General features: G+C 46.5%; 1 protein-coding gene across 1 annotated transcript in view; it reads right to left on the reverse strand.

Moving 5' to 3' along the window:
- sptbn5 (spectrin, beta, non-erythrocytic 5) overlaps positions 1-21239 on the reverse strand; it is a 165848-nt gene that overhangs the window by 34803 nt on the left and 109806 nt on the right. The window contains exons 44-50 of the mRNA XM_048600480.1: positions 18400-18562; positions 16351-16539; positions 13694-13771; positions 10592-10764; positions 4924-5014; positions 3376-3522; positions 1049-1186 (exon numbers count right to left, since the gene is read on the reverse strand). Of these exons, the coding sequence (XP_048456437.1) occupies positions 1049-1186; positions 3376-3522; positions 4924-5014; positions 10592-10764; positions 13694-13771; positions 16351-16539; positions 18400-18562 (979 nt within the window). The remainder of the gene's footprint in view (positions 1-1048; positions 1187-3375; positions 3523-4923; positions 5015-10591; positions 10765-13693; positions 13772-16350; positions 16540-18399; positions 18563-21239) is intronic.

Below are 21239 nucleotides of genomic sequence, written 5' to 3' on the forward strand. Positions count from 1 at the left end.
CCCTCACCCTCACCCTCCCCCTTCCTCAGCTCACCTTCACCCTCCCTCAGCTCACCTTCACCCTCCCTCCGAGTGCTGTCCCTCAGCTCACCCACCCTCACATTCACCCTCCCTCACCCACCTCACTCTCCCTCACCCTCCCTCACCCACACCCACCTCACTCTCCCTCCCTCACTCACACCCACCTCACTCTCCCTCATCCTCCCTCACCCACACCCGCCTCACTCTCCCTCACCCACCTCGTCCTCACTCTCCCTCACCCACCTCGTCCTCACTCTCCATCATCCACACCCATCTTATTTTTCCTCACTCACCTCTCCCTCACCCACCTCATTCTCCCTCACCCTCCCTCATCCACACCCATCTCACTCTCCCTCATCCTCCCTCAACCTCACCCACCCTCAACCTCACCCTTCCCATCCACATCCTCCCTCACGCTCCCTTCACCCTCCCTCACCTCACTCTCCCCCATCTCGCCTCATCCTTCCTCACTTCACCCTCCCTCCCCTCTCCCTACTGCCCCCTCACCCCACCCTCCTTCCCCCCCCTCTCACCCTGCCGCTGAGACGCTGCGCCCGTTTACAAGGCAGGTGATCTGGAAACGGTGACCCTCGGCCACATTGTGCCCTGTGATCACCAGGGCGCCATTTTGAAGCTGGCCTTTCACTGGCTGGGGATCCCACTCTCACAAAGTGCCTGGCAGAGCCGCCGGGCTTTCTGAAGCATGTACGTGCAGGGAGTCACATGGGACAGGGGCTTCCACCCCAGTGACTGCTCCTGACAAATGCGCCAGTGTGGGACTGACCTCTGACCTGATGCCACCCACCCCCAACCTCGCCCCAGTATTCCATTGATACTCTTTATCTACACTCACGGCCGGAGCGGTATTTGCGGGCCACAATGCAGGTGGGACTGAAATACAGTTGGAGCCGGCGTCCTGGATGCTGGCAGACATCGCTGTGAGGTCAGCAGGGAGCTGATATAATCATCACAAAGCTAACGCCCACAGTGAGAGCAATGGAGTGAGAGCGCGATGCTGTTCAAATACCTTGTGCGCATCGACCAGCTTGGATTTCTTATTCTGGCAGTTTTCCAGCAGTTCGCTCCACAGTTCCTGAATCCGCTTCATCCGGGGTTCGATCTCCTTTACAGCATAGTGCCCAGCCTCAATCATACGCTCACCTTCCTACAGTGGGGTCGAGTCACAATCAATATTTCCAAGAGCACGCCACACACAACAGAATTCTAATACCACCACAGGAAACGGGCAGGGACCATGTGGCAATGGGGACCAGATTGGCACCCCCTTGATTTGTGCAGCTTTAGGTGAAATCATTGAGGTGTTTAAGATAGTTAATGGGAGCAACTCTCTCTGGTAGCTGAGTTTTGAACGTAAAATCCGAAATTTAAGAGCTGGATATTTTCCAATCAGGGGTGTTGATACACGCCTCTGAAGCAGGTGGGACTTGAACCCAGGCCTCCCAACCCAGAGGAAGGGGTGCTACCGCTCCATCACAAGGGCCCTATTAATTTTACGATGGAGCTGTTTAAAACGTTGGTTAGGCCAGAGCTGGAGGAGTGCGCAGCTCTGGACGCCACACTATAGGAAGGATGTGACTGCACTGTGGAAGATATTCATCCAGATAATCATTACAAAAACAGAAATTTCTCTGGAAAAGTGCAACAGGCATGGCAGCATCTGTGGAGAGAAAGCAGAGTTAACGTCTCGAGTTCAGTGCCCGCAAGGTTGACTCTGATTTCACTCCACAGGTGCTGCCCGGCCTGCTGAGCCTTCCCCGCAATTTCTGTTTTTTGTTCCTGATTTTCAGCATCCGCCACATTCTTTCAGTTTTTATTCACCCGGACATTGTCCGTGCCGGAACATTTCAGCAACGAAGAGAGAGACCAGATAGGCTCCTTGAGGAGGGAAGGCTGGTTGAAGTGTACGAGGTTATGAGGGGCATAGATCTGCTCAATAGACATAATCTTTTCCCCTTGGCAGAGAGGTCAGTAACCAGGGGGGACTGGTTTTAAAGGCACAGAGCAGGAAGTTTAGAGAGGATTTGAGGAAAATAGTTTTCACCAGAAGAATTGTGGATATCTGGAACTCATGATCTAAGAGGATGGTAAGAGGTCGGAACCCTCAAAACCTTTCAGAACTATTTCGACCAGTGCTTGAAACACCACATCCTGCAAGGTGGCTGGTCAAATACGGGCCAAATGCTGGAAAATGGGATTAGAATAGGTGGATAACTGGACGCGGTGGGCTCATGCTGTGCTGTCTCTATGAGTCCAAGGGAAATCAGAACAAATTTCAGAGTGGGTGACTGAAATCCACTCCCGAAAGGGTTGTGAATGTTGGGACGTTATTTGCGAACTAATAGATTCGTGTTCGTCGTTGGATGTAGAACAAAGAAGGGGGAGAATGGGATCTGGCGTACAGCAGCCGTGATCGAACCGGACTGTGGTTAAAGGCTCAGGGAGTTGAACAGTCTATTCCTGTTCATTTCTGGAGTGGATGTGGCCAATCTGGGAATCAGGGAGAATTGCCCTTCGGGGGAAACGAAGCGTTTCAGTCTCAACAGCTGCTGATTACAGGTCTGAGTATTGTAACTTGTGCAGTTAGACAAACTGTAGACTAGACTGAGTTTGTTCACATACCAGGCCCTAAAGCTGGGCAGCCTCCCATCAGGCCCACCATGACGGACGCTCCCTTGGGTCCACTCTGTCCCCAGCTGTCCCTGACCACAACTCCCCACCTCCAGGAAGGGCACCTCTGCCTTTTGGCTATCCGTTCCCCTGACGGTGGGCGCCAGTGATGCCGCTAAGGCTGCCTGCCCTTTTCAGACCAGAGTGCCATCCGCCATCACCCCCTCCACCCACCGCACCCCCTGCACCCCCCCCCCCCAGTTGTCGTGGGTGCTGGCACTCCGTGGTCCCGACGCTTCCCGCTTTGTTGGTGGGACTTCAACGCCCCCACCCTCAGTACCCCAAGCCTGCCGCTGAATACCCCAAGCAGGAAAAAAAAATGACACACAGAAATCAAACGAACCAGAAAAGGACAGGAGCATTTGAAATTGCGGCATGTGAAAAAAGGTTGAAATGCTGAATCAGGTATTTGGCCGGTTGGGGGTAGTGGGGGGGGGTGGGGTAGCGGGTGGGGGCAGGGGTTTATATAAATAAAAAAGGTGCCCTTTTACACTGGCCCTGCACTGGCGCGGCCCCTCGACTGCAGGCAAAACTGTCCCTCCGGCGTGTCGAGACGCTGGTGCCAAGCTGCCAGTTTCCCTGCCGCACCAACGTATCTTGTTGCAGCCAGGTGGCACGAGGGATCCTGGCTGCGGCGCCAGTCAAATTCCGTGCGGAGGCACTCACCGTGTTGATGCTGAGGATCCGGTTCTGGTTGGCCATGACCTCAGCCTCGAAGGTCTGATGTTTCTGCAGCTTTCCCTGCAGGTTGCTGGGATCTGTCCAGCTCTCGTCCAGGGTGACACCGATCTTCTCATTCAGCCATGAAATAGCCTGTCGGGTTTGTTGGGTAGGGGGTAGAAAATAAAAACACAACCATCAGACTGCCAGTAGAACACACAAACATCCCCAGCCTTCCAGCCGCATCCACCGCCCCACAAACCCCCCAACCCACCCCCCCCCCATCCGCCGACTCTCCGAACTGCGTGGATCGACAAAAATATTGACTATCTTTCTGCAGAAATGCGAAATCTATCAGCTGGATGGGTAATAGCCAGGTAGTACCGTTTTGAGGAACAGCAAGGGATTTATCCTGGTCATGGTCAGATAGTTGTTGTCAAGGCCACCTCCTACACCACACTACAGGTGAGATGGTGGTAATTTCGCTGGTCCAGTAATGTTCTGGGGACACAGGTTCAAATCCCACCGTGTGTTCTTCTCGCATTTTAATTCAACGACTAAACCTCATAACCGACGTTTAGCCATCAGTGACGGCGACTGCGAAATCATCGTTGATTCTCATTAAAACCCATCTGGTTCACTAAGGAAGGAAATCTGCCACCCTTACTGGGTCTGGCCTACATGTGACTCCAGGCCCATGGCAATGCGACTGACTCTGAGCTGTTCCCCTCTCTGAAACGGCCCAGAAAGTCGCTCAGTTCGAGGGCAATTAGGGATGGGCAGCAAATGCTGGCTGTGCCAGCGACACCCATATCCCACGAAAGGGCAAAGAGAAAATAGTAACTGCACATCAATTGCTGTGGGATCTTTCTGTAAAATGAGATTACTTTCTCGCACTCCCTCTTGCCCCCTGCTGAAGCAGCAGCACTCAAATGTTATAATGTAAACATGGTGGAAGTTCACTGTTAATTTACGAATGAATTGTAGTTCAGGTGCCCACTGTCAGAGCTCAAGGTTATCGTGCCCTCTGGTTAAAATATGATCATCTACTAGTCTCACTCAATATGTTCTGCCCTCTCTTTGGATCAAAAGTAGTTTTAGAAGCTAGCGGGCATGTACTGACCAGCATCAAGCATCCACATCTAGGTTAAAGAGGCTGTGCATCCAAACAACTTTCCTTTCCAGCAAAGGGTTTTAAGAACCAAAACAGGTAGATGGGCAATCGATTATTGTTCATTTGAAGGAAACAATCCTTTCAACAATCTCTTATTGAATAAATAATGTAATATAAAGGTTGTAAGTAAAACAATTTGGTTTATTAATAGGGTCTGATCGAATTTGGTTTATTAAGTGGATCTGGGACAATACAGTTTATTGACAGAGTCTGATGCGATTCAGTTTATTAACTGGGTCCTGTACGATTCAGTGTATTAACTGGGTTCGCTATGATCCAGTTTATTAACTGGATCCAGTATGATTCAGTTTATTAACAAAGTCCAGTATGATCCAGTTTATTTACAGGGTCTGGTATTGTACAGTGATGGGGCCTCTTACCTCATACGAACTTCTCAGGAACATCTGCAGCTGTTTGGACTGATCCAGGACCTTTCTGCGCTGTTCGCTGTTTTCCAGCAACTTCTGTTTTCTAAGAGATAATACGAATAAAAAGATAGATAACTGTAGGGCAAGAATGCATGGTTAAATGTCAGCAGCCAGACACATAACTGTTAATCAAAAGGTTGTGCAAATGGAACGAGGAGGCTGGTGTGTTCACTGCTTGCACATACACTCAACAGGAACTCACTAATCTCCTGAGGGAAGAGCTCTTTCTGCAGAGTTCTTTCCTATCAGGCACAATGCAAAAATAAAAACAACATCATAGGGAATTGTACACAACCTTCTGAACAATGGAAACTGAGAGGCAAAGCTTTGTATCCTGCACCCATCGGAATTACAACACAAGAAATAGACAGGAAGAAAGGGACACCGATTTATAGAGCATGAGAAGGCGGTGGTGATTTTGGCCCATCGATAACATGGAGATACTACAGTTAAAATGTCAATCTTAGTTTGTCAACCCAGACAGGTGAGGGCACTGCCATGGGAATGCAACAGAGATTGGAAGTTACCATGATTCTTTTTACCTCCAAGGGTGCACTGTATGTACAAATTCTGTTTGATGATATAAAACAGGGAGTTAAGCAGATGTGAAGGCATCGCACTGCACTCGAACTGATAACACTGACAGCTCCAGGCCAATAATTGTCCAGCTAGTCAGCACCCTCTACACATGCTGCATCAATCAATGTGCCTTTGTTCAAATCTGTTTCTTATCCTGATGAGTGCAAGATGAAAAGCCTCAATTTTACATCTCCTTTTAGCAATGTTTAACTTCTGCACTACTGACCAACTCTTCACAACCTATCGACATGGGTAAGGGGTGATCCAAGAGGTGGGAGCTAGAGAGTAGGGATAATGGATGTGTATACCAGTTGGCAGATTGTGAATTATCCCCTGCACTGGCACCTCAACCTTCCACTATATTTATAAATGGATTGGAAGAAGTAGTGGAGAGCTGTGTTAGGTGGTAAAGCAAACATTATAGATGGGAGTAGGAAAAGGAGCATTGACAGGTTAAGTGAGTGGGCAGAACTTGGCAAATGGAATTTAATGTGAGGCAGGGGGGAGATCCTCTATGTTGACACTTGGAAAGAGAGGTGAGAGTATTTTCTAAATATGGAATTCTGGGAATAATGGAAGAACAGAGAGTCCAAGAGGCCCATGTACAGAAACCACAAAAGGTAGCAGAAAAAGTAATTGGAAAGGCAAATAAAATACTTGGCATTATCTCAGGAAGCCTAGAATGCAAAGATGTAGGAATTACAGTGTGGTTGTATAATTCATATGACATCTGGAGTGACTGGGTCAAACCCTAGTTCTGAAGAAGATTCATACTCTGTGTTTGTTAAAAGATTAAATCACTAAGACAGATTGCATTGAGTGGGAGATAGTAGGAACTGCAGATGCTGGAGAATCCGAGGCAACAAGGTGCAGGGCTGGATGAACACAGCAGGCCAAGCAGCATCATACGAGCAGAAAGGCTGACGTTTCGGGCCTAGACCCTTCATCAGAAAAAGGGGAGGGGAAGGGGGTTCTGAAATAAATAGGGAGAGAGTGGGAGGCGGATAGCAGATGGATAGAGGAGAGGAAACAAACAGGTCAAAGAGGCGGGGATGGGGCCAGTAAAGGTGAGTGTAGGTGGGGAGTTAGGGAGGGGATAGGTCAGTCCAGGGAGGACGGACAGGTCAAGGGGGCGGGATGAGGTTAGTCGGTAGGAGATGGAGGTGCGGCTTGAGGTGGGAGGAGGGGATAGGTGGGAGGAAGAACAGGTCAGGGAGGAAGGGACGAGCTGGACTGTTTTTGGGATGCAGTAGGGGGAGGGGAGATTTTGAAGCTTGTGAAATCCACATTGATACCATTGGGCTGCAGGGTTCCCAAGTGGAATATGAGTTGCTGTTCCTGCAACCTTCGGGTGGCATCGTTGTGGCACTGCAGGAGGCCCAGGATGGACATGTCGTCTGAGGAATGGGAGGGGGAGTTGAAATGGTTCGCGACTGGGAGGTGCAGTCGTTTACTGCGAACCGAGCGTAGGTGTTCTGCAAAGCGGTCCCCGAGCCTCCGCTTGGTTTCCTCGATGTAGAGGCGGCCACACCGGGTACAGCGGATGCAGTATACCACATTGGCAGATGTGCAGGTGAACATCTGCTTGATGTGGAAAGTCTTCTTGGGGCCTGGGATGGGGGTGAGGGAGGAGGTATGGGGGCAGGTGTAGCACTTCCTGCGGTTACAGGGAAAAGTGCCGGGTGTGGTGGAGCTGGAGGGGAGTGTGGAGCGGACAAGGGAGTCCCGGAGAGAGTGGTCCCTCTGGAAAGCAGATAAGGGTGGGGAGGGAAAGATGTCTTTGGTGGTGGGGTCAGATTGCAGATGGCGGAAGTGTCGGAGGATGATGGATCCGGAGGTTGGTGGGGTGGTACGTGAGGATGAGGGGGATTCTTTTTTGGTTATTATTGCGGGGACGGGGTGTGAGGGATGAGTTGCGGGAGATGTGGGAGACACGGTTGAGGGCGTTCTCGACTACTGAGGGGGGGGAAGTTACGGTCCTTGAAAAACGAGGACAACTGAGATGTACGGGAGTGGAATGCCTCATCCTGGGAGCAGATGCGGCGGAGGCAAAGGAATTGGGAATAGGGGATGGCATTTTTGCAGAAAGGTGGGTGGGAGGAGGTGTATTCTAGGTAGCTGTGGGAGTCGGTGGGCTTGAAATGAATATCGGTTTCTAGGTGGTTGCCTGATATGGAGACAGAGAGGTCCAGGAAGGGGAGAGAGGTGTTAGAGATGGTCCAAGTAAACTTAAGGTTGGGGTGGAAGGTGTTGGTGAAGTGGATGAACTGTTCGAGCTCCTCGTGGGAGCACGAGGCGGCGCCGATACAGTCATCAATGTAACGGAGGAAGAGGTGGGGTTTAGGGCCAGTGTAGGTACGGAAGAGCGATTGTTCCACGTAACCTACAAAGAGGCAGGCGTAGCTTGGGCCCATGCGGGTACCCATGGCTACCCCCTTTGTCTGTAGGAAGTGGGAGGAATTGAAAGAGAAGTTGTTGAGGGTGAGGACGAGTTTGGCTAAGCGGATGAGGGTGTCAGTGGAGGGGGACTGGTCGAACCTGCGGGACAGGAAGAAGTGGAGGGCCTTAAGGCCATTTCACAAGCTTCAAAATCTCCCCTCCCCGTACCGCATCCCAAAACCAGTCCAGCTCGTCCCTGACAACAAGGTGCAGGGCTGAATGAACACAGCAGGCCAAGCAGCATCATAGGAGCAGAGAGGCTGACGTTTCGGGCCTAGACCCTTCACCTGTTCTTCCTCCCACCTATCCACTCCTCCCACCTCAAGCCGCACCTCCATCTCCTACCGACTAACCTCATCCCGCCCCCTTGACCTGTCCGTCCTCCCTGGACTGACCTATCCCCTCCCTAACTCCCCACCTACCCTCACCTTTACTGGCCCCATCCCCGCCTCTTCGACCTGTTTGTTTCGTCTCCACCTATCCTCTCCTCTATCCATCTTCTATCCGCCTCCCCCCCTCTCCCTATTTATTTCAGAACCCCCTTCCCCTCCCCCATTTCTGATGAAGGGTCTAGGCCCGAAACGTCAGCCTCTCTGCTCCTATGATGCTGCTTGGCCTGCTGTGTTCATCTAGCCCTGCACCTTGTTGTCTTGCATTGAGTGGGTTTATGTTCCATTGAAACTACAAGATTAAGGGCGATCTCTTTACAGTGTTTGGGATGATTAAACAATGTTTCAGGGTAGTTCAAATCTGTTTCCTTTGGTCGGAGAATCAAAGGAAGGGACATGATTTTAAAATTGGAGCCAAGCTGCTCAGGGATGATGTCAGAAAGCACTTGCTCTCACAAAGAGAATGGGAAATCTGCACCCTGATATCCAGAAAGCTGTTCAGGCTCAGGGTCAGCAGGATTTCATCATGAGATTGATTGGTACAGTATCTAATAGATGGGGTGTTCAGAGACATAGAACCAAAGTAGTTGGATGGAATTAAGGGAAAGATCTGACATGGCATCAATTAAATGGTGAAACAGGCTCAAGGGACTGACTAAAAACCGAAAGAACTGCGGATGCTGTAAATCAGGAACAAAAACAGAAGTTGCTGGAACAGCTCAGCAGGTCTGGCAGCATCTGTGTTCCGAGGAAGGGTCACCGGACCCAAAACATTAACTCTGTTTTTTCTTCACAGATGCTACCAGACCTGCTGAGCTTTTCCAGCAACTTCTGTTGTTGTCAAGGGACTGACTGGTACATTTCTATTCCTATTCTTCTGTTAAGTGACATGGATTTGTATAAAATAATACTCCACTATTTCATATCACTATGATCCTGTAACAATATCTCATAATTTCAAATGCCCACGATCCTTTAATAACACCCACTGTTTCATATCACTATGATCCTAAAATAACATCCCATCATTTCAAATCACCATGATCCTGTAATATTACTCCACTATTTTATATTGCTATGATCCTGGAACTCTGGTAATAACACACGGATCCTGTAATAATACCCACTATTTCACCTTCTCCAATCCAGTAAAATTACCCCACAGTTTACTATCCCTAGGATCCTGTAATAATAACCCAATATTTAATATCGCCAGGATTCTGTTATATTAACCTATTTCAAATCTACAATACTTTGATAATACCCCAATGTTTAAAATCCATATAATCCTTCAATTAAACCCAAATTTAATATCACCATAATCCTGTAATAAATAGATGCACAATATTTAAGATCAGTATGATCCTGCAATAATTCCCAAATATTTCATACCTTCCTGATCCTGTAACAACATCCCACTGTTTAATATCACCAGGATACTGCAAAAACACCCAAATAATTGAAAGCTCCACAGGCCTGTAATAAAACTGTATTGTTTAATACTGCCTTAATCCTGTAAAAATACCCTACTGTTTAATATTCCTATGATCCTGTAAAGTACCACAATATCTGATATCCCCATGATTCTGTATTAATATCCCAATGTGTACTAACAACATTACCCAAATATTTAATATCCCCCAGAATCTCATATCAAACACCCCAAATATTTATACGGTCCTGTAACAATTCTCCACTGTTTAATATCCCCCAGGATCCTGAAACAACTCCAGATTGTCTGTCTGGTCCTCTAACCCACACAGTTTAATATCCCGTGGATCCCGCAATAAGACACAAGTATTTGACAGCTCTGTAATAACACTGCACTGTTCAATATGATCCTTAATAATACATTATTTCATAAGCCTTGATCTTGTAATGACATCTCACTGTTTAATGTTTCCTTGATCCTGAACTTTTGCACAGCCTGGGGGCGGGGGCACAGTCAAGGAGACCAGTCATGGTAACTCAACTCAGTTAACTCAGTGAAGATGTGGGATTGGCCTTTGGACCTGAGAGGGTCTGTAACAAACAGGATGACAGATGTGTACACAGAAAGTGCTAAAGAAGGTCAGCAGATCTGGCAGCATTGGTGGAGAAACAGAAAGACAGAGTCAATGTTTTGAGTCCGAGAAATAGCATAGCGATGCAGTAATAAGCTCATGAGCATCCTTAACGGAATATTTATCTACAGTGCGAGCGCTATACGATACCTTTGCAGAACAGCTTGGCACTTGAGGATGATCTGCGCACAGGCAGAATGATTGTTCTGCTTCAGCTGTAATGCAAACCTCTCCATCAGGTTCACCTTTTCCATCTGAGCTTCCACTGTTTTCTCAAACTGCTCGTGCTTGTGCTGTAGATTCTCCACACTTGTCAGCGAATCCTGCAACAGGGTAGTAAAGCCAACTGTCAGAATCGGTTTTACAGATTTTCAGAACATTGAAACAAAATCTGGGACTCGGTTGAGGACACCTTCTGGCTCAATTTCAATTGTTTATTTTTTTTCACCCGCAGGCTGGAACCAGCTGCAAATTATTATTGTTTTGAGAGCTCTTTAAATTTTACTGAGAGCTTTTGATTTTTGGGGGCTACCTTTTGATTTTCAGGGGTACTTTTTTTTTTCATTCTTGCTAACTCATTTATTAGGTGATGTGGCCACTTTCATTGAAAGCCTGGGTATTTTGATTCAGAAACTGGATTAGAAGAATTCATCATTATTCTTTCAACTTAAAGTCACAACACTAAAGGAAAGCATAAATTTCTTAGACACCTCAGCGTATGATTTGGCACAAGACAATGGGCATAATTTTGTTCAAAATTACTGGAACATACAAAAAAAAAAAATCACCCTAAACAGACTACTAACCTCATCCCGCCCCTTGACCTGTCCGTCCTCCCTGGACTGACCTATCCCCTCCCTAAACACCTTTACTGGCTCCATCCCCGCCTCTTTGACCTGTCTGTTTCCTCTCCACCTATCTTCTCCTCTATCCCTCTTCTATCCGCCTCCCCCTCTCCCCCTATTTATTTCAGAACCCCCTTCCCCTCCCCCATTTCTGATGAAGGGTCTAGGCCTGAAACGTCAGCCTTCCTGCTCCTATGATGCTGCTTGGCCTGCTGTGTTCATCCAGTTCTACACTTTGTTATCTCAGATTCTCCAGCATCTGCAGTTCCTACTATCTCTAACCCTAAACAGACTGGTGTTTCTCCATTATTTCTTTTCTCATTCACGGGATGTTAGCGCTTGCTGGCTAGTCCAGCATTTATTGTCCATCCCTAATTGCCCAGAGGGCAGTTAAGAATCAACCACGTTGCTGTGGGCCTGGAGTCACCTATAGGCCAGACCAGGTAAGGATGGCAGATTTCCGTCCCTAAAGGACTTGAGTGAACCAGCTGGGATTTTCCTGACAATCAGTGACAGTTTCATGTTATTATTAGACTCTTAATCCTAGATTTTAAAAAAAATTCATTTGCAATTCATTTGGTCTCTGGATTAATTGTCTACTGATAATACCACTTAGACAAAGCTGGAAGATCTACCAGGCATTTAACATTTTTATTGCATCTCAAACCTCAATCTCAGATTTCAATTTAACAACTGACAGTGTTCATTCCAATAGCACCCACTACATGTGTGCAATGCACAGTAGTTCCACAACTTATGGATCCTCAAGCTAAAGATTCCATGTTCATTCCCAAAGAATTTATGACTTCAGTAAGCTCAAGTTTTCCTGGATCTTGGATAGCTGAATATTTCTTCATTAAACTTGAACCCCCTCACTGCCTCATTGCAGCGTCCCACTCCCCCCTTTGTAACTTACCTCTCCCACCCATGCATTTTGCTCTGTCCCCCATCTCTTGTAGCCTCTCCTTTCCCCCTTATAGCCTTTCCCTTTCTTTTGCAACCTTCTTATTTCCTCCACCCACGTGTGGCCTCCTGCCACATCCCCCATTCTCCAGAACTCAACCTTCTATTGGCAGGTTCTCTTCCCTTCCACTCCCTCTGGGGTTTAAGCTTCTTCCCCTCCTCCTCCTCCTCCCGCCCTTTCTAGTGTACCCTTGCTCATTGCTCCTCTAATCACAAACTGGTCCTGCCCCCTCCTAGGGTTTGGCACACTCATGAATGTTTCAGTACTGAGCACCTGACAGATGTTGCCTCTGATTGGAGCAATAGCAACTCCATTCTTGTTACACGAGTGACCTTTCTCTGATTGGTCACCTCTGCAGCTGAATTTTCCTGGGTGGTCTGGGGGGGTTTTGCAAATGAATTCACCTGCCACTTGTTTTGAGTGGTACTATTAAAAAATCTGTTTGGTTCAGTTTGACTGGGAATAAGCGTTGGCCCGAGTGGCAAACCATCCGCAATGAATCATCGAACCCACTCACTAACATAATCGACTTGGTTATGTTGATAAACTTAGGCCTCCTGCCCCCTTTGGCACCCAGCTCACTAACTGGCATAATGGACACTATTCCTGCACTGGGGTGGTTGTGTGGCACAGTGCCCTTACCTCTAATGGCTTTGGAAAGTGAGATATAAAACAGCAAAACAAGTTAATTGTCCATCTCTAAACCCTCCCAAGAAGCCTACGGCAGGTAGTAAACCTGGGGAGGCGATGGCCTGGTGGTATTATTGCGGGACTGTTAATCCAGAGACCCAGGTAATGTCTGTGTTCAAATCCCGCCACGGCAGATGGTGAAATTTGAATTCAATAAATATCTGGAATGAAGAGTCTAATGATGACCGTTGGGGGAAAAACCCATCTGATTCTGTAATGCCCTTTCGGGAAGGAAACTGCAATCCTTACCTGCTCTGGCCTACATATGACTCCAAACAACAGCAACGTGGCTGACTGGGCAATTAGGGATGGGCAATAAATGCTGACCCAGTCAGTGCCACCGTGAATGAATAAAGCAGAGGTGGTAAATGCAGGAGAGTTTCCTGGCTGTGCAGAAAAGTGCAGTAAATTCAGTACAACAGTTTCCCCATGTTAATAGACTGCACATATGGGCTCTTGCTATGAACAAGTGCCATCCTTGTTCTGAGAGACTGATCCACTGTGCCCCATACCCCAACCCCACCCCACACACACACACACACAAACATATACACACACACAGAAAGTAGATGTCCCACTGGGTGTCTGAATTGCAAACCACCCATTTCCAGGATCCAGCAGTTTTACTCCTAATCAGCACAAACTTATGAAAAACAAGGAATTGTTTGGATGCACAAAGTCCACGTGCGGGGTCTCCAGTGCCCATCCCTCGTACAACCTGGTGATGTTGCCATTTACCGATGAGAAACCTACCCCTTTATCTTCATTAGCCAGGAACACCTCTTTGTTGCTGAGCCAGCTCTCACTCTGCTCCACGTAACCATAGAATATCTGCAACACACAACAGTTTCACCACATCATGAGCTGGTTCAAGACGACTCAAATGCACTGTTTAAGATCATTCTCAAGGCCGTCCCCAGGGCACTCAGAACCACACAACGTCAGCATCCCCCCCCCAGTCAGCTCAGACACATTTCTGTGAAGCGACAGTGATTTATCCTGAACAGAGGAGGTTACACTGCTGTCTGTCTGTCAGGCAGAGGAGTTTTGACGCTGCCACTCCCTGCACCTCAAGGCATACAACAGTGGAGATCAGGAATAAACCATGTCCAGAAATGGGCACAGTCATATCCAGACAGAGAGCAGCTCTGCTGATTCACACACTGAGTGAAGTAGCAGCAGCACACATTTTGAGACAATCAGTCACATTGTGGAGTGACACGAATTGCATTACACCATCAAGATCCTGGCTGCAGTTTTCTCTCCCAGTGGGCAGACCCTTAAACTGCTCCCAGAGAATCGGATCGTATCTTCGCTATTTGCATCGATAACAAATCTTCAAACTGTTTCCCCTCCTGTGGCCTGTGCTCTGGGACAGGGCAGTGTGACTGCGAGTAAAGCAGCGAAGGGGATCCAGAGCACCGGAGCCTTTGCAAATGTTCAGCGGGTTTGAGGTTATTTCAGTTTGTTTGGATGAGAGTGGGAGCTGCAGGGTGGATGAACTAAATCACCATAACACCACAGTATAGCAACCATTCAACACAGAGGTGTAAGATGGAATGTAGAGGCAATCAGGGACAGTATAGTGAGGGGGATCGATGCTATTCTCTGGAGCAAAGAGCAACAGTCCAGACTGCTATGTTACCTGGTACCGAGGTTTGGAGTATCTGCTCAGGGCTGGGGAGGAACTTGGAGTGGATCTAACATCATAGTTCATGTAGGTACCAATGGCAAAGATATTTAAATTTAGATTGAATTTAGGTTTAGATTTTATTGTCACGTATTCAAGCACGGGTTAGGATATGAAAAAGTAGGAGATTTTGCACAGTCAGTATGAGGAGCTAGGTACCAAGTTAAGAAGTAAGACTGCATTATTACCTCAGCCACATGCAAATTGACAGAAGGGCGACCAAACAGCAGGCTCTACTAGATTTACTATTGTGCAATTACGCAGGATTAATTAAAGATCTCATAGTGAAGGCACTATAGGTAGCAGTAATCATAATATAAACTGTTTTCTAATCTTAAATAGGATAATTGAGGGCATGAAAGTAGAGCTGGCTAAAGCGATTAGCAAATTAGGTCAAATGATGAGTCTATAGAGATGCAGTGGCAGATTTAAGGGGATATTTCAGAATATCCAGCACAGGCACATTCTATAGAGTAAGAAAAAATCCAAGGGATGTACTCACTATCTGTCGTTAACTAGAACTGTTAAAAATAATATCAAATTTAAAGAAAATGTATATAATTGTGCAAAGACAAATGACAGGGTAGAAGACAGTACAGAATATAAAAGAAAACAAAAAAATGACCTACAAATTAATAAACAGGGAATAATTAGAATATGTGAGAAAGCTAGCCAAAAATACAAACACATATTTAAAGAGAGAGTTAACAAAGGTCCTATAAAAATTAGACTGGATAATTAATAATTGAAAATAAGCAAATGGCAAATCAATTGAAGAGTAGTTTACACATGTCTCACCTCTGGTGAGACCACATCCGGAGTACTGCATACACTATTGGTCTCCTTACTTAAAAAGAATGGAAGCAGTTCAGAGAAGATTTACTAGACTAATACCTGAAATGGGAAGGATGTCTTATGAGGAAACGTTGGTCAGGCTAGGCCTGTATCTGCCTGAGTTTAGAACAGCAAGAGGTGACTTAAGTGAAACATCCAAGATCCTGAGGGGACCTGACTGGGTGGTTGTGGAAAGGATGTTTCCTCTAGTGGGGGAATCTAGAACCAGGGTCACTTAAAAATCAGGGATCGTACATTTAAAAGAGAGATTGAGTGAATTTTGTTTCTCTCAGAGAGTCACAACTCATTGGAACTCTCTTCCTGAGAAGGCAGAGTTTTTGAATATTTTCAAGGTGGAGATTCTTGATAAGCAAGAGAGTGATAGGTCATTGAGGCAGTTGGGAATGTGTAATTTGAGGTTACAATCAGATCGGCCATTACCTTATTAAATGGAGGAAGAGTTCAAGGGGCTGAATTTGTATGTTCCTATATCTAATACCAACAAGGAGAGCAAGTTTGAAATCCCCAATCCTCAGATTGAGATTTGACAGCAGGAACTGCATTACTTTAGTTTTCATTGTCAATGTTTTCTCAGGTTGCTAATGAAAATGAACAAATTGCTGTTGATTTACTAATTGCCAACCCACAGTGAGCATCTGTGGATGAGCACTTGAATAACTGCTCGTTGAGTTGGGTATAAACTGGTTACTGCCTGCCAGCTGTCTGTGGCAGGACTCACTGGGAACCTTGCCTGGGGTTTACATAGGATGTGGTGCCATTTCTCTCTAATTCTCTGTATGTAGCTGAGCAATGTCTGGCCAAATGTTACACCGTCACTAATTGACAGTGTGAATGTGGTGTATGACCTCTCCTCGCCCGCTCGCACCTGCAGATCACTGGCTTCTGCCAGCCTGGTACTGCGTTCCTGCCAAGCCTCATTCAGAGTGGTCCAGGTCTCTTCCACCATCGCGAGGGACTGCCTGATGTCCGCCGAGGCATAGTGTCCTGCAGCCACTAGCTGAACACCAACATTCCTGACTGCATCGAAACGCTCCATTCTGGCCTGGATCTCAGTCTAAGAAATAAACAAACACAGTCAGACAAACACACACACAAAAATACACACACACACATAGACACACAGACATATACATAAAATGCACACACAGGCACACAAAAATTACACACGTATGTATGCATACAAAAATACAAAAAACACTCATGCATTGACACAAACTCAGACATAGACCCACCAACACACACACACACACACACACACACACACACACACACACAGACAGATACACAAAATGCACACAGAGTCAAAAATTACAGACAGACACACATACACACACAGACATGTACACTATAAGAATACACACAGACACATGGGCACAAAAATACACACAATAAACATGCAAACACACAGACAGAAAGCACACACACCAGAAAGTAAACACATGAATCCACACAGAAGCATACGCATATCTACATGCAAAGGTATGCACACACAGACGCGCACACAGAAACACAGACAAAAATACACACAGACACATGCACACACACTTGCAGACTTTCCCCCACACAAGACACTCATACAAACAGATACCCACACCCAGAGAGAGAGACAGACAAACCACCACAAACAAAAAGATATAAATGGTCACGCATGCAGACAAAAGATGCACAGACACACACAAAAATTCCCACACATGGAAATGCACCCACGTCGACAAAAAAATCACAGATACATGCACAATGAACACAAAAGCACATTCAGAACCTCCATTCACCCAGAGAGATACAGATTCTAATGACTATAAATACATACATACACACAAACACATGCGCGCGCGCGCGCAACCGTTATGTACATTAGCTTGAACATTCCAATTCTCTTCCTCAACATCTCATGAAGTGAACAAAGGTGGCCCTGGTTACAACCATTCGTGACAGGGACATGATTCATTCTTCTGTTTTCAGTGAAGGCTAATTCAGCCTTGACAGGTTGTGCTATAACCTTTAGTATATTGAACAGAGCCAAAAGTTCAGCACTGCTTAATCTTCTCTAATATAACAAGGTGTGGAGCTGGAGGAACACAGCAGGCCAGGCATTATCAGAGGAGCAGGAAAGCTGACATTTCGGGTCTGGACACTTCTTCAGAAAATCCAGACCTGAAATGTCAGCTTTCCTGTTCCTCTGATAATGCCTGGCCTGCTGTGGTCCTCCAGCTCCACACCTTGTTATCTCAGACTCCAGCATCGGCAGTTCCTACTGTCTCTTAATCTTCTCTAATCCACTTTATGCTTGAGATCATTCCTGTTGAGGTTTTCAGTAGCTTACAGTGGATTGACATGAACCATCCACGTGACGTCCAGATCCTTAGTGGATTATTCTAGAGGGAACCTGGACATCACTAGCTGGGCCAGCATTCATTGTCCATCACTAACTGAAGCAAGTGAACTCCTACTGAGAGTTGACTCCAGCTCCTTTTCAATGGCAGTTAACTGTCAATCACATTGGTTGTGGATCTGGAGTCACCTGCCAGTCAAATCAGGTAGGGTCTTGAAGGGAACTCAGGTGGGGTTTACAACAATCTCATAGTTTCACGGTCATTATTATTAAGACTATTGAGTTAGATCAGATTTATTTATGAAGTGATTTTAAGTTCCCCTGGCTGACATAGTGGGATTTGAACCCACATTTCCAGAGCAATGGTCGAGGCCTCTGGATCACAAACCCAGTGACACTTTCTCTGTTGAGAATGGATGTATTCACCAACAGTTTGCAGCACAGTAGGACAATCTGAGGCTAATAAAATGCAACATATTGATCTTAAAGAAACTAAGCATAGTGCTGCAGTAATCGGCCCTTTGTCATACCCCGAGAGGAAGGTGGAGTTAGTTTGGATCAATCCCGGGGCTATAACCTTGCCTTTCTTTCTTGGTGCTCCTCTATCATGGCGTCTGCCTCTTGCTTACTCTTGGGCAAACTTCCTTGGCCCATTAGCCCTTCCATCGCCTGTGCCCAGTCCATCAGCTCCCGGACAGTCCTGTTGAACTTCTGCAGCTGGTATGAGGCTTCCAGCTTCTCCTTCCTGCAAAAAGTGAGGGAACAGCTGAAACTAAAGTTAATAACTAAAGAAAGAACAAATATGGGACTTGCAACGTATGTGGGAACATGACGTTAAGTTAATCAGATCAGCTATGATCTTACTGAATAGTAGAATGGACTCAAGGGATTGAATTGCCTACCTTGCTCCCAAGTTTATATACTCATCTCTGAACACAGCTTCTCATAATTTGTCCACAAGGTTGAAACTGTACCTGAAACATTGACTGTGAGCGTAACTATAACACTGCAACTGAGACTGTCATTAAGACAGTAATCTTTGAGATTGATGATCCAACAGTCTGATTCCAAATCCCACTCTCGCTCCTGCACAATATGCTCTAGGACTGGTTGAGAATTCCTCACCTGTATCTCCAAATCCCTCTCATGGGCAACACAGTGGCTCAGTGGTTAGCACTGCTGCCTCACAGTGCCAGGGACCCAGGCTCGATTCCAGCCTCAGGTGACTGTCTGTGTGGAGTTTGTATGTTCTCCCTGTGCCTGCGCGGGTTTCCTCCAGGTGCTCCGGTTTCCTCCCACAGTCCAAAGATGTGCAAGTTAGGTGGATTGGCCATGTTAAATACAGGGTTATGGGAATAAGTGGGATGCTCTTCAGAGGGTCGATGCAAATGCAATAGGCTGAATCGTCCCTTTCTACACTGTACGGATTCCATGAATTTTGGGTTCTGGAGCCAGTTATATTCCCACAGTTTGTTTTCATACTTTACTATCATTGCGTTGCATTTTGCCACTCTAAATGCCACTTGTTATCACACCCGCCTACCCACTCATACCTACCCTTTAACATTTGGTTTACTGCTGACCATTAAACTTGCCAGGACTCCCTGCTTACTGCTCCCTGTGAACTCAGTCTCAGAGTAACTCACAATCTGCAGCACTGGTCTTTGGGACATGCACTTAACGAGCCTGAGCAAAGTGGTCTTAACTCCATTTAGAGCTTCCCCTTGTTTATCTCGATTTGACTCGTACAAGTTGGGAGCGAGCAGTTCAGCATTCAGCCCATCCACCTTTCCGCAAGACCACGGCTAATCTGATTGTAGCCTCCTCCTCAGGGACCTGCGTACCCAGACACACTAATATTCCCTTGTTAGCCATGAATCTATCTACTTCGGCCCTAAAAAACATTCTGCGACCCCACATCCTTACTTTTATACTCCATTCCCCTTCAAATAAACAAAAACATTCCAGCTGCCTTCCTAATCGCTTGCTGTGCCTATATGGTAACCTTTTGAGAGTCAGGTTACCCAGCTCTCTCTATACCTCGGATTTCTGCAGTCTCTCTTTATTTAAATAACGGGCTGCTCTTCTATTCCATTCATGTTAATTTTCTACTCACATTCAATCTCTACGTTACATAACTTACTGTGCCCTGCTTTGCTATGTTCAGACAAGTTCCACAGTGGGACCTAAAGCCTTACATTATGCCCTCTGCCAGAAGGTTTTTAATACTCTGCTCACAGCAGGCACTCGGTTCAATGGCCTGAAATTCCAAATTGCCTTCCCTGCACTTGTCGCTTGCACCTTAGTGGGAATGGTCTCGCCTCAGGGTCAAAAGGTTGTGGGTTCAAGACCACACTAGATTGGAGCAAATGATCTGCAGCTGTTGTGATGGAGCCGGGGACTTGTCTCTGGTAAACTGACCGATATTAATTCCCTAACTTAGATCAGAGAAACAGATTATCTGCAAATTTATCAGATTGCTGTGAATCTAGAGGTGCAGAGCGCAGTGACCTCACATCTGGACCAGAAGCTCAGGGTTCAAGTCCCACCGGAGAATGTGATGGACTCGGAAAGTGTGTCATACCACGGTCAAACATGTTGATCATATGGTTCCAATACTCCTCTGACAGGTAGTCAGAGCAGGAGAGATTCCCAGTCAGTCAGAGCCATGCACACACACGCACAGAGAGTTATAGAGTTGTAAAGCATGGAAACAGACCCTTTGGTCCAACTTGTCCATGCTGACCAGATATCCTAAGTTAATCTAGTCCCATTTGCCAGCATTTGGCCCATTACCCTCTAAACCCTTCTTATTCATGTACCCATCCGGACACCTTTTAAATGTTGTAATTGTACCAGCCTCCACCACTTCCTCTGGCAGCTCATTCCATACACTCACCATCCTCTGGTGCAAAAGTTGCTCCTTAGGTCTGTTTTATATCTTTCCCCTATTACCTTAAACCTATGCCCTCTATTTTTGGACTCTTCTACCCTGGAAAAAATTACCTTGGCTATTCACCCTATCCATGCCCCTCATAATTTTATAAACCTCTATAAGGTCAACTCACAGCCTCTGTTGCTCCAGGGAAAACAGCCCCAGCCTATTCAGCCTCTCCCTATAGTTCAAACCCTCCAACACTGGCAACATCCTTGTAAATCTTTTCTGAACCCTTTCAAGTTTAACAACATCTTTCCCATAGCAGAGAGCCCAGAACTGAATACAGTATTCCAAAAGTGGTCTAACCAATGTCCTATACAACTGCAACATGACATCCCAACTTTTATACTCAATGCACTGACCAATGAAGGCAAGCATGCCAAACGCCTTCTTCACTACCATGTCTATCTGTGACTCCACTTTCTATGAATCTGCACCCAATGTCTCTTTGTTTGGCAACACTGTCCAGGACTATACCATTAAC

The sequence above is a fragment of the Rhincodon typus genome, chromosome 8 (assembly GCF_021869965.1).
Source record: "Rhincodon typus isolate 14 chromosome 8, sRhiTyp1.1, whole genome shotgun sequence".
Classification (NCBI taxonomy): Eukaryota; Metazoa; Chordata; class Chondrichthyes; order Orectolobiformes; family Rhincodontidae; genus Rhincodon; species Rhincodon typus.